The sequence below is a fragment of the Phragmites australis genome, chromosome 9 (genome assembly GCF_958298935.1).
Source record: "Phragmites australis chromosome 9, lpPhrAust1.1, whole genome shotgun sequence".
In the NCBI taxonomy this organism is placed as follows: Eukaryota; Viridiplantae; Streptophyta; class Magnoliopsida; order Poales; family Poaceae; genus Phragmites; species Phragmites australis.
Genome location: NC_084929.1, coordinates 23437771 through 23449084, shown reverse-complemented (window position 1 = coordinate 23449084; position 11314 = coordinate 23437771). Strand labels below are relative to the sequence as shown.

Below are 11314 nucleotides of genomic sequence, written 5' to 3'. Positions count from 1 at the left end.
CCCCGTCGTCACACTTTCGTCGCCAAAACGTGTGTGCGCATGGCGCGTCCACAGCACATTTCGACAGTTCCAAGCACCCCACCGCGCCTCTCCCGTCGCCATCGGTCGATGCACCCAGCACTCCAACAGCGACAGGCAGCGACGAAAAAAAGGTTAGACCGTCGCTGGGCCGCCAGGCAGCCGCTTCAACCACCACCTGGGAAAACAGGAAAACGCCCCGGAAACACCACGAAGCAGCCGTGAAAACGTCAATCCTCCTCCCCTCCCCTCCCCTCCCCTCGGCTGCCCACCTCCTCCCCCGCGACGCGCCTAAGCAACCTCCTCCTCCTCGACGTCCTCGTCCCTCTTCTCCGCCGCTCCGAACCCGCCTTGCCTTCTCACCAACTCGGCTGCTACCCGCGCCGCACGGTGCCATGGGCGCCTCCTCCAGCCGCCGCCGCCTCCGTGACGACTACTACCCGCCCCCGCCGCCTCCTCCGCACCACTACTCCTCCTACCCGCCTCCACCTCCGCCGCCGCACCACCACCACCACCACCACCAGCCTCCACCTCCGCCACCGAACCACCACCACCCGCCGCCTCCCCCGCCGCACCACCACCACCGGCATCCCCCTCCGCCACCGCCCCACGCGGCGTCATACTACTACTACCACCACCCGCCGCCCCCGCACGCGTACCACGGCCCCTGGCACCCCGCGCCCCTGCAGCCGCAGCCGCAGCCGCCCGCGCTGACGGGGCCCCCGCCCGAGTTCGTGGAGCACCAGCAGGCGCGGAAGGTGAAGAACGACGTCAACCTGCACAAGGACACCATCAGGCTCGTGCCCGACGACGCCGACCCCTCCCGACGCCTCGTCGCCTTCACCTTCGACGCCGTGAACGACGGCAGGTGAGGTCGGATCGTGGTGCCTTGTGTCGTAAGTCGTAACACTGTAATGGGGTGTTAGATTTGTTTGGCTTTTCTGAATTTTGTGGCCACTGCTTACTGGAAGTTGAGTTGTTTTGGTTGATTGAGGGGGCAAAATATTTGTAGAATTTAGTAACATTTGCATACTTTATCTAGACGAAAATACACGAAAAAGAGGAAATGACGAGCTGGAATCCAGCAACTTATACAAAGAGAACACCAAAACTGGACCTATGTGAAGATGGATCTCTGTTTTCTTTTAGCAAATTATAGGTAATTCTTTACAATTGGAGGCTTGTTGCAATTGGGTATAATGCTTCAATCTCGTGGATCAATATCTTGTCGTTCAGCTTCATAATAAATCACTTGAAGGAAGAGAAGAAGACGAAGATTTAAGCATTGCCCTGGAGTTCAATGAGTTACCTGTTAAGGAGAACAGGAAGAGTGATAAACCTAGAGTGTAGCCCGATAACAGGAGGTGTTATTTATAACTTAAAATCCACAGCAAGAAGCTAAATGTTCTGTCCAAGTTCTGTAGAAATATATATCTTTTGCAACTATAATATTACAAATCACATAACACTCAATGTTCAACCATGGTAACTACAATATTTTGTTCATGTTATTGTAACCAGCGTTCCAAATCATAGTGTTACTGCTGGGAACTGGAAATCCCAGTGGGTACAGGGAACTAGAGTATGACATTTCTATTTTTTTTAATGTTTTCAAATCTACTTGCTACTAGATCTTGTTGGAAGTTTAAAATTGTTGAAAATTGGAGGAAAATGATTTTGGACTGGGATTCCAGTATTCTCACAGCCAGTTACTAGATCTTGTTGGAAGTTTAAAATTGTTGAAAATTGGAGGAAAATGATTTTGGACTGGGATTCCAGTATTCTCACAGCCAGTGTCTAGGAAATTATTGAACTCCGGTTTTGGAAAACCTGATTGCAACATTTTCCTTTCGAACTACTGCAGCATGGGTTAAATTTTTACAATAGCTGTAAAAGTAGGGCATTATAGCAGGGAAAGTTTAGGGCTTGTTTTCCTCTCCCATTAATCTAAGTGGTTAATTACCATCTAACATCATATATCATGGACCAAGTTGAACTTATCCTTATTTTTTGCAGTGTTACTATATATTACTTTGCCAAGGAAGGAAAATGCTGCAGTTTTTCTTCAGTATATCCAGAATTACAGACGCCAACAAAGATACCCTTCCAGAAAGGGTTGGCCCAAAGGTTCATCCAGCCCTCTGGATCTGGTGTTGACTTGGGATTCTTTTCTCTGGATGAGCTTTCAAATCCTTCAGGGGAAGTATTCCCACTGGTAGTTTACGCTAAAGCTTATTCATCTCCAGAGGAAGGTGATCAACCATTAAACTCCACTCGTGCACAAATTACTCTTGCTGTTATAGAGAAGCATAACAGTGAACTTCAAGTCAAAGTTGTCAAGCAAATCTTGTGGATTGAAGGAGTGCGGTATGAGCTACAAGAAATTTTTGGTATTGTCAACTCAACAGAAGTTGATGTTCCCAATGCTGATGACACGGGGAAGGAATGTGTCATCTGCTTGACCGAGCCAAGGGACACTGCTGTTATTCCTTGTAGGCATTTGGTAAGTACATGATTTTCTGTACTTGTACTATTGATCTGCCAGATCTATCTTTCATCTGTCTGATAATCTTTTCTTGCCCAGTGTATGTGCAGTGAATGTGCAAAAGCTCTAAGACTTCAGTCAAATAAATGCCCCATATGCAGACAGCCTGTTGAGAAACTAATGGAGATCAAAGTTAGAAGTCCTGAGCCATAAAGGAGACTTTACTGGTATGGTTGTTGCTACATTGTATTGTCTAATTGTCCATAATCCTGTAATATAACTTCGGTTTTCAAAACGTATAGTAATGATGTGGTTGTGATGACGTGATCTAGTAACGGATTGTTCAAATCGTCAGTTGGCAATTGGACTCTTGCTTTTTGCTGGTAGTTATCTAGGTGTACCTAGAACATGGTATCTGAAACCAAACCTTGTCATAGTTTTGTAACCCTGCATTTTAACGAGCTAAATTTACCAGGTACATCTTTTTCTGTTGCATCAACTGTATACTTTTATACTTTAGCAACACCCTTTAGCCATGTCGGAGTGGCAAAATCCAGAGAAAATCTTGAGGTGGCAAAATTCGAAGAAATTCTTAAATTGAGTGGCACTAGACCAATTATCAGGAACATTGGCGGAATCCATGTGTTTTTTTGACTAGTGGCATGGATTAAAAATCGAAATGAAAAACGTATCTCGCTATACTAGTGCCTTTGGTTTCTATCTAGAGACGCTAGACAGCAAACTTTGAAGTGGCGCTCTGAAAATGCACCGCTGTCATTTCGGTCCCTGCATAGTGCGGTTTGGTAGTACGTCCACACATGCCAGTCAGCTTCACAAAACTCTCTGTTGGCTGTTGGCACAAAAATATACTTAGGCAGATTGGTGCGTCTACACCGTCCCTGTTATTTTGCACAGAATATGACAAAAGAAGTCTAAAAAAAGTTATGTTCATCAATTTTGAACATCTAAATATTTATTTATGAATTTATTAATATTTAAGACATTCATTTGATTATAGGGAAAACAATATTATTTTTATGCATGCACATAATTTTAATAGGTAGACGACAGTAATACAAATATAACAAAATTTGTTTCATACTTTTTGAGTTTTAGATATTTTTCTGTGTATTTTAGATTATTTCAACCGATTTATCAATATAACTATTATACCTTTTGCTATTTTTTTGGAATTTCCAAAAAATTATATTATATATGTAAATATACAGGTACATATATACATACATACATGTATATATACACATATATGTATGCATGTCGGTATATACATATATACATACGTAGGATCCGCATGAACAGTAGCTGCTGTAACTTATACATTAGAATCCTTCCCATTCTTGGAGCTTTAATATATAAGTATTGATTCCTAGCATGGCAAAGTCGGTAGAAATTCTACGCTGCTGACTGCTGATGTGCTTGTAACGAAACGCTCTCCACGAACTACACGCGGAGGAGCACTTGCACCCCTTATTAGGTTTCTTTTCACGATTTTTTTAAAGGAATCTTAAAATTATTACTTTTAAAACGGAATTTTTTCTACTTTCTTTTTACGAGTTTTTTTAAAGTGAAGTTATTGAAAATAAGAGAAAAATAAAAGGAATAAGAATGAGAAGAGAAGTCAGAAAAGAAATGAAAGTAAGAGAATATGGTTAGAGACAATCTTAAGATTGGATCAAAATCCTCTCGGAACGGATGGATTCAAAGTGTCGTCAACCGCACTCAAGTCGGAGGGAGCAGCAGGAGCGGTAGCGGTACGTGAACCGCAGCCATCATCCTACTTGTTGCTCGTCGGCATCCCCCAGCGGCGGCTGCCGTATACGCGCGCGCATTGGCTGTCCAACCAACGGAGCAGGTCGGCAGCCGCACAAACGCTCGCCGCCCGTTCGTAGTGGTCAGCGAGCTGGTGGCCTGCGCCTCCAGCTCCGCATCGGATGCTGACCTCAAGTGGGAGGAGCAGGCCGACGTGGAGTGCGCGCGGCCCCAGCTTGGCCCCCCTCGCCCTAGTTTATTCATCCGCTGATCCAAACTCATCCAATCCATTCCGTTTCGGATAGGAACCAACCGGGGGCCGGCAGAGCCAATCGGGTTCTCTGATGGCAACTGCTGCCGCTGCCGCTGCCCCTGCCTGTGCTGTTCGCCCGTGAGAGATTCTCCCGGCTAATTCCGTTTGATCCTTGCTTGATTCTTCACTGCCTCCTCGGGTTCTCTGATGATTCGATTAGGGACCAATAATTAGCACCACCTCGGCTGTCAGTTCACTAGTACAACTCAGAGATGCATCCACATGCGGTTTGGCGGTGACGGCTGGACGTGACGGTTGGGGGCAGTTGGGCAAGCGGCAGGAGGTGCCCAGCCCAGTGCGGCCACCCTGGTCGTGGCGGAGCGGCCATCGGGCCATGTGAGTGGTGGGACTCCGGGCCCCGACTGCGGGTTCCATGACGGCTGGCTTCGGTGGCCGACGCGGCGCCGAAGCCGCCTCATATTCTTGTCCGATCGCGCTGTAAAGGAACGGATAATACCGGCTAGGGATTTTAATTTTGTTTTATAATTTTTGTTCACCGATAAAAAGACTAAAAATTTATAAAATTTCAATCATTTTTCATTATCAGCTCTATTGGTCACGCATATCAATAAAAGAAAATTTTAAAATTGAATATATCATTCTTCTCTGATATTTCCGAAATTAATAAAATTTCATCAAAATTTCGATGAAATTTGAATCGTAGAAACCGGCCTTTCTATTGACGTCCATTACGAGTAGTAAACATGCCATCGACTTGTATCTGGTTTTTGGTTCATCGTGCAACATGATCAGGTTCGCTGCTGTGCTGTGTGGTGTCCAGACCAGACGCCGACGAACGGTTTGCGGTTCAAACTCGCCTAATCCGAGTGCCTACCTACCAACCATGTCGGGCCGCGTAGGCTCAGTCGTAGCAGTGGAAATTGCGATAAAGCTCCCGCGGCCTCAGCTCCCTGCGCAATTCTCGCATCTCATAAACGAAGAAAATGGAAATGCTCATGTGTTTTTTTCTGACAGGTGAGGCCCACGGTCTCTTCCCGCGGCTGAGATGAGGGCGCGCACTGGCTGGACCGCGGCGAGCACGGAGCAGATTGCGAACATGTGCAGGGGGCGCCCCCACATTCGTGGGACCTGCGATCTTTCCGAGCAGGGATTGGCCAACTGCTCCGCCGGCTCCACGGGGTCCTTCGCCAGTACCGAACTGACACCAGAAAAGGGTCTCTCTATTAAAGCTGCCCTAAGGCCGAGCACAGCGCCAGAGGCCACCGCGAGACAGCCGGAAAGCCTCTGCTCTCCCCTGCTCTGCCCATCTCCATTGCTGCTGCTGCTCTCCGACCTCGTCGCAAGCTCAGAACAGCGGCGCCGGCGGCAAGAAGAAGATGGAGGTGGAGACGATGCTGGAGGACGACGTCTTCTTCGCCGAGCTCAGCAAGCGGATATCGCTGCTCATCACCGACGACGACGAGACCGACTTCGCCGCCGCCGCGCAGTTCATCCCCGCCGCCACGCCCATCCCGGTGAGCCTCCGCTCCCCTCCTCCTCCTCCTCGTTTCGTTTCATCAGGCATGTGCATGGCTTCTGTTGGGTTCTTGGAGCTTCTCGGTCCCGGTAGTTGGTTGGTTGTTGCAAAACCAACACATGGTTGCACTTGCACACAACCTGACCAAACCATACCTTTTCTTTCTCCAACCAATTAGTACCGGACGAACAAGCCTCAAGAACAGGATGGCATGCCATGAACAAGCTGTTATTCTTCTTATTTGGCCAATTGGTAGCTTGATTGCATTCGCATTCTTTGACTTTGCTCAGAGGTGCTACAGTAACATGACTTTATCAACTCCTAATTGTTAGATAGTGAAAACTGCACAGATACTTATATCATCACGTGAATTACTGTAGCGCATCTGACTTTGCTTGAGGATACGGACCCAGCTTGATTAGCATCCTACACTCTGTATATTTGGAGTACCTACCTGGCAGAATTTTCGGTTTCGGAGGATAAGCGATTAAGCAATAACCCAGGAGCTACTGGCGATGCTCGTAATAAGCGCAGATGTATCTTTCGTAAAATACATCAGTGAGTGCCTGTGCATTAAGAGAAAAACAAAACACCTTTTGTATGAAATTGACCATTTACAGGTAGTAGTGTAGCTACTGCCAGATTCTGCTAGGCCACCACAGGCCTCAGTAGTGAATACCGGTGGACAAGCCTCTTAACTTTAGAGGGCCTAGGTTGCAAATTATAATTTTTCCATTTTAAGCATGATAAAATTATTCTGTTTCCTGTAGAATTCCTGCGTAGTCGACCCGAGATTGAAAGTCGGCCGTATGTGTACTGCCTCTTCTCTTATTTGTAGTAGCAGCAGCAGTATACTTCCGGTTCATAACGAGGTGGAATTTTTAAATTGTGGCTCTTTTCAAAAGCTTTTTCTACGTGTGAACGTATGGGAAACAGCATCAAAAAATACATTATTTTTATGCATCATGACTATTGATGTCATTGTTAAATAGTACGACATCATATCAATTAACATTATGATAATAACCACGTATAATCTTGCAAGTACAATATATAAGATTACATTTGACAGCTATCACGACGCTATACTGTTTGACGTCAAATGTTATAGCGTCAAATGTTATAGCGCCGTACAAATGTCTATTTTCAAAATTTATTTTCATAGAGATCTAGTTGTAAATATATTTTAATAAGAATCAAAATGTAAAAATTCCACCATAACGAGAGCATCTGCAACGGAACAGCTCTTTTTCTCGAAGGCGTCAACAGGCAGGGACCCCATGACGTGCACAGGTGTCGCTCAGCGCCAGCAGCCGTGTCCCTTTCATTAGCTGTTCCTGAATTAGAAACCTGCAAGGCACGCCTTCCCACCACCCATGGTTGTCGACGACCCGCGTCGCTACAGATATCACCTAACCTCCGCGCACGCGTACTGTGCTTAGTACCTCCAAAACTCTAGTTAGGCTCGCTAATCAGCATAGCTCCAAATCACCCGATTAAGCTAGCTAGTCATCACTCTCCTTGCATGATTGCCGATCGAGATTCGTTTAATTGTTCTTACCTTCTGTTTCGCATCGCAATGTTTGTCCGGTCCGCATACCAAGTAGGCAGTAATAAGCTTTCATGCGATCGAGTTTGTGGCCACGTAGTGATCGATGTTGCTTGGACTTTGGGGGTCTCTAATCAATCCAATCTTTCTTGCTTCCACACAACAAGCTCATCATGCATGCGACCCGTGCCTGCCGTCTCTGTTGCTGCAGCATTATTATGATGCGAATTATTTGTTGTTGCTTAGCCCCCCCCCCCCCCCCGGCTCTCGATCCGTGACTGAAATCTTTGCATGCACGCAAGTCGCCATGAGTTATGTTCCTACCCACTTCGTTGCACCTGCAGCTATCCATCAGCCACCGATAAATGAAGTTTGTCATGATCGCATCACATCATATCATGTGCGCCTCGACACCCGACCGCTAGCTAACGGTTTCTTGGTTGGCGGAAACGAACAGGGATTCGCGTCGCTCGCCCATGTGTCGCGGCAGCAGGGCGCGTCGTCGATGCTGGCGGCGCCACCGGCCTACACGTTGTTCCACCACGCCGCCAGCTACGGCGGCGGCGACACCGCCAGGGCGTGGCAGCAGCAGCAGCAGGGCGGCAACAAGGGCACCGGCGTGTTCATCCCCCGGTCCACGCCGGGGTCCGCGCACAACAAGAAGAGAGGCAAGAACAAGGGCGGCTCCAACGCCGCCACGAACAAGGCCGGGAGCGGCGCCCTAGCAGCCGGCGCGCCCGGCAAGAAACGGGCTTGATCGTGGGGTATCTCCTCATGAATTCAAAACGGAAAAAAGGAAAAAAGAAGCACAACTAACTCCAGATGCAGTGCAACGCAACGCAGTGCTTAATTGTCAGTGGAATCAGTGGGATTAATTAGTCTGTTCAATTAATTAGTCAATTATGTACTATTCTGATATGGTAATTGGTAAATAACCATTGTTACTCCCCAGGGTCAAATGTATAATCTGAGCCCTAGGGGAGGAATATGGGGGGCACCACCGCACAAAAATAAAAAAGCTGTATGTACAGTAAGCTAGTGACTGGTGTGCATGAGGTGGTGCCGTGGCTTTTCTTGGCTCGATTTGTTCATTATTCCTTGTATTTCTTTCTTCCCCCATTTTTGTAAGATGAAGAAATGAATTGGATTGGTGTACTAGTAATCCATCTGTTTGATTAGTATTTTACCGAATAGATGGAGCCGTTAGGCCGCTCTGGCGTCCCCTCTGGCGACTCCGCTTGCGCCACCCAAGATCAACTAATCCAAACCAAATCCAACGAAAATCCCGTCTCTCCACCACAGATCTGCATCCCAGAACCTTGCTCCACTTCCTTCCCACCAGATTTTGCCCTTTTTTCCTGAGTTTTTCCAACCGGGAGATGAAGTTTCCAGCACCAGCAAGCCTGATCTGTGCGCGAAAAGACCCCGTGTGGGAGGGCAGCACCCATCCTTGACGATAGCAAATTGCAGGCAGGGTGTCCAAGGCCCAGTAAATCGGAAGCACAACTTGGAAGTTCCTCTTGCCCTATTCCCCAATTCATGCAGAGATTCAGCGAGGATGCAGGGAGTAAAACAAGGGCGAGCTCGGAGCCCTTTTCAAGGACTGCAGCTTTTCAAGGACTGCAGCTTCACGAATGAAGTATGTGATGAAATTGTTAATTGGCTCCACATCACAGGACTTCCAAGCCTAAGGGATCATTCCACGATCAAGAGATCGTGGCATGCTGCAAACAAAAAGGTTCACAAAAACTTACGTAAAGTATTCAACGGCGTAGCGATCTATTTTCGGTGGAATGTTTGGAAAGAACGCAACCGAAGCGTTTCGCAAAATAAGGTGTTGTCATCTACGCAGGTAGCGTTCAAAGTCAAAGGAGGGTATTAACCAAAGAAGGAGAGCTTTTGACGAAGAGCTGGGGAGGCATCGCGAGCACCAACGATGACTAGATCTCGTTGAGAGCTTAATAGCTTGCTGTTTATCATCCTCAGCTAGCTCGCACTTCCCTAGTCTCCCTACCCTTAGTCAGCAGAGGGTTGGTTCTTTAGCCCTCAGCAAATCACCTCAACATAGTTTGTCGGGTGTTGAACATCTCTCGTTCCGATTTTTTTATTTAAACTTTCTTTATTCCTTCTAATATAAAATTGGCGGAGCTCCTGCCGTTCTTAAAAAAAATCGCTCTGTTTTCGTTTGTTTGATACTGTTGACTTTGACTGATCAAATGCTTGACCAACAATGGTTTTTAAAATATCTAATTAGTAGCGTAAAAATGGTATAGTCAGATTCGTAACCAAAAGTACTTTACTGCCAATCAACATTTTATGATGGTTAAAAAGTAGCGGTCAAAACTCAATCGGTGTAAGTAAACGAAAAAAATGGAAATGTCAAAACGGGCAATGATTGGTGCAAGTTGGTGTGTCGTGTTGGGTGATGTGTCGATCTCCTTTCTTTCCTCTCTTTACCCACTGGTTCGTGCCGCCGATGCGGATGGAATGGAATCACGCGGGTCGTGGATTCTCAGAACACGTACGCATGCAGTGCCAGACCTGGAGTCTCGCGGTGCCGGCCGGCGGGCGGACGGGCCTGGCCCCCAGCAACATGGGGATCGAGTTCGTGCGGCGGTTGGTGACCGACTTAGCTGTCCCTCACCTGGGCTCCAGCTCGTACAGGCCACGTCCAGCGCATGCAAGGGGACACGCGCAGTCTGGGTTGAGGATCCATGCATGGAACGGCTGGCAGACAATCATCGGTGTGCAGTGACGGATCTTAAATCATCTTTAATCGTATTCTCTTTATTTCGTTTTTTTTCTGATTCTTCTCCTCATTCTTATTCTTTTTATTTTCTCTTATTTTTAACAGTTTTTCTTCGAAAAGAATCGTAAAAAGAAATAAGAGATAATCTCGTCTGGAAGAGAATAACCTTAAAAATCCCTTCATGATGGAAACCGTGAAAGAAAATCGTTAGAACGCTGGAAGAAACGAAAATCCTTTCGTAAAAAGATCTTAGATCTCAACAAAAAATCGTTAAAAATGATCTTAAAATCACAAGCCCCGTACTGTGACGGCGCCCCCTCCCAAGGCCCCCCTTGAATTTTTGTGAAGAGGTGGCCGCTGGGCGTCGGCCGGCGGGCGCCCCTGCCCCTGAGAACCGGGAAGATGAAGAAGATGACTCGTCTGGGCGGCTGGGCCTAGAGTGGCGAGCGGGCTGTGGGCGAGTCCGAGTTCGCGACCAAGCCTGTCCGCGAGGGGCCGGCGTGAATTAATCAGCCCAGGCCTGCGGATGAGTCCCAATCGGCCAACATTCTCCGGCTCCCAATCGGCCAATGTCTCGGCACCCTGAGTCGGATCACAAATCGAAATCACATTCCGGCGGCGTCGCGAGCGGCAACTCGGCAAGAGAGCAGGCAAGCGGGCGGGGACCGCGGTTCTTGGCAGCGTAGCGAGCTGAGTTTTGCCTTGTGTTTTTCGCTGGGTGAAGTCGAATATTTACACTGTGTGTCTTTGCGTGTCCCTTCTCTAAGTGAAGGTCCCAAGTTTTGCCTTGTGTTTTCTTATGTGCTGGAAGTTCTTGTGTTTTCAGGAACAGTGGAGTGCAGAGGAGGAAGTATTCTGCTGTGAATGGCAAGTGTCATGAGCCAAGAATACATCTGTGGACAAGGTGAAGGGTCCCAATCTGCTTGAGCGAGCAGAGGAAGAGATGGAGGCTC

At 47.4% G+C, this 11314-nt stretch overlaps 2 protein-coding genes across 3 annotated transcripts; both read left to right on the top strand.

Moving 5' to 3' along the window:
• The first annotated feature begins 211 nt into the window (after window positions 1-211).
• LOC133928834 (probable E3 ubiquitin-protein ligase LUL4) lies at window positions 212-5698 on the top strand. 2 transcript variants are annotated; one of them, XM_062375332.1, is made up of 4 exons: window positions 212-886; window positions 2035-2521; window positions 2603-2730; window positions 5562-5698. In XM_062375332.1, exons 1-3 carry the CDS (start codon window positions 414-416, stop codon window positions 2714-2716), a joined length of 1074 nt encoding a protein of 357 aa, XP_062231316.1. In that variant the 5' UTR covers window positions 212-413; the 3' UTR covers window positions 2717-2730; window positions 5562-5698. The 2 variants fall into 2 exon arrangements, with proteins under 2 accessions (XP_062231316.1, XP_062231315.1); XM_062375331.1 differs by lacking the exon at window positions 5562-5698 and having other exon boundaries at window positions 2603-2998.
• Window positions 5699-5912: 214 nt separating this feature from the next.
• LOC133928836 (uncharacterized) lies at window positions 5913-8774 on the top strand. Its single transcript, XM_062375333.1, has 2 exons — window positions 5913-6061; window positions 8070-8774. The coding sequence occupies exons 1-2, from the start codon at window positions 5924-5926 to the stop codon at window positions 8367-8369; spliced, it is 438 nt and encodes a 145-aa protein (XP_062231317.1). The 5' UTR covers window positions 5913-5923; the 3' UTR covers window positions 8370-8774.
• The last annotated feature ends 2540 nt before the right edge of the window (window positions 8775-11314 follow it).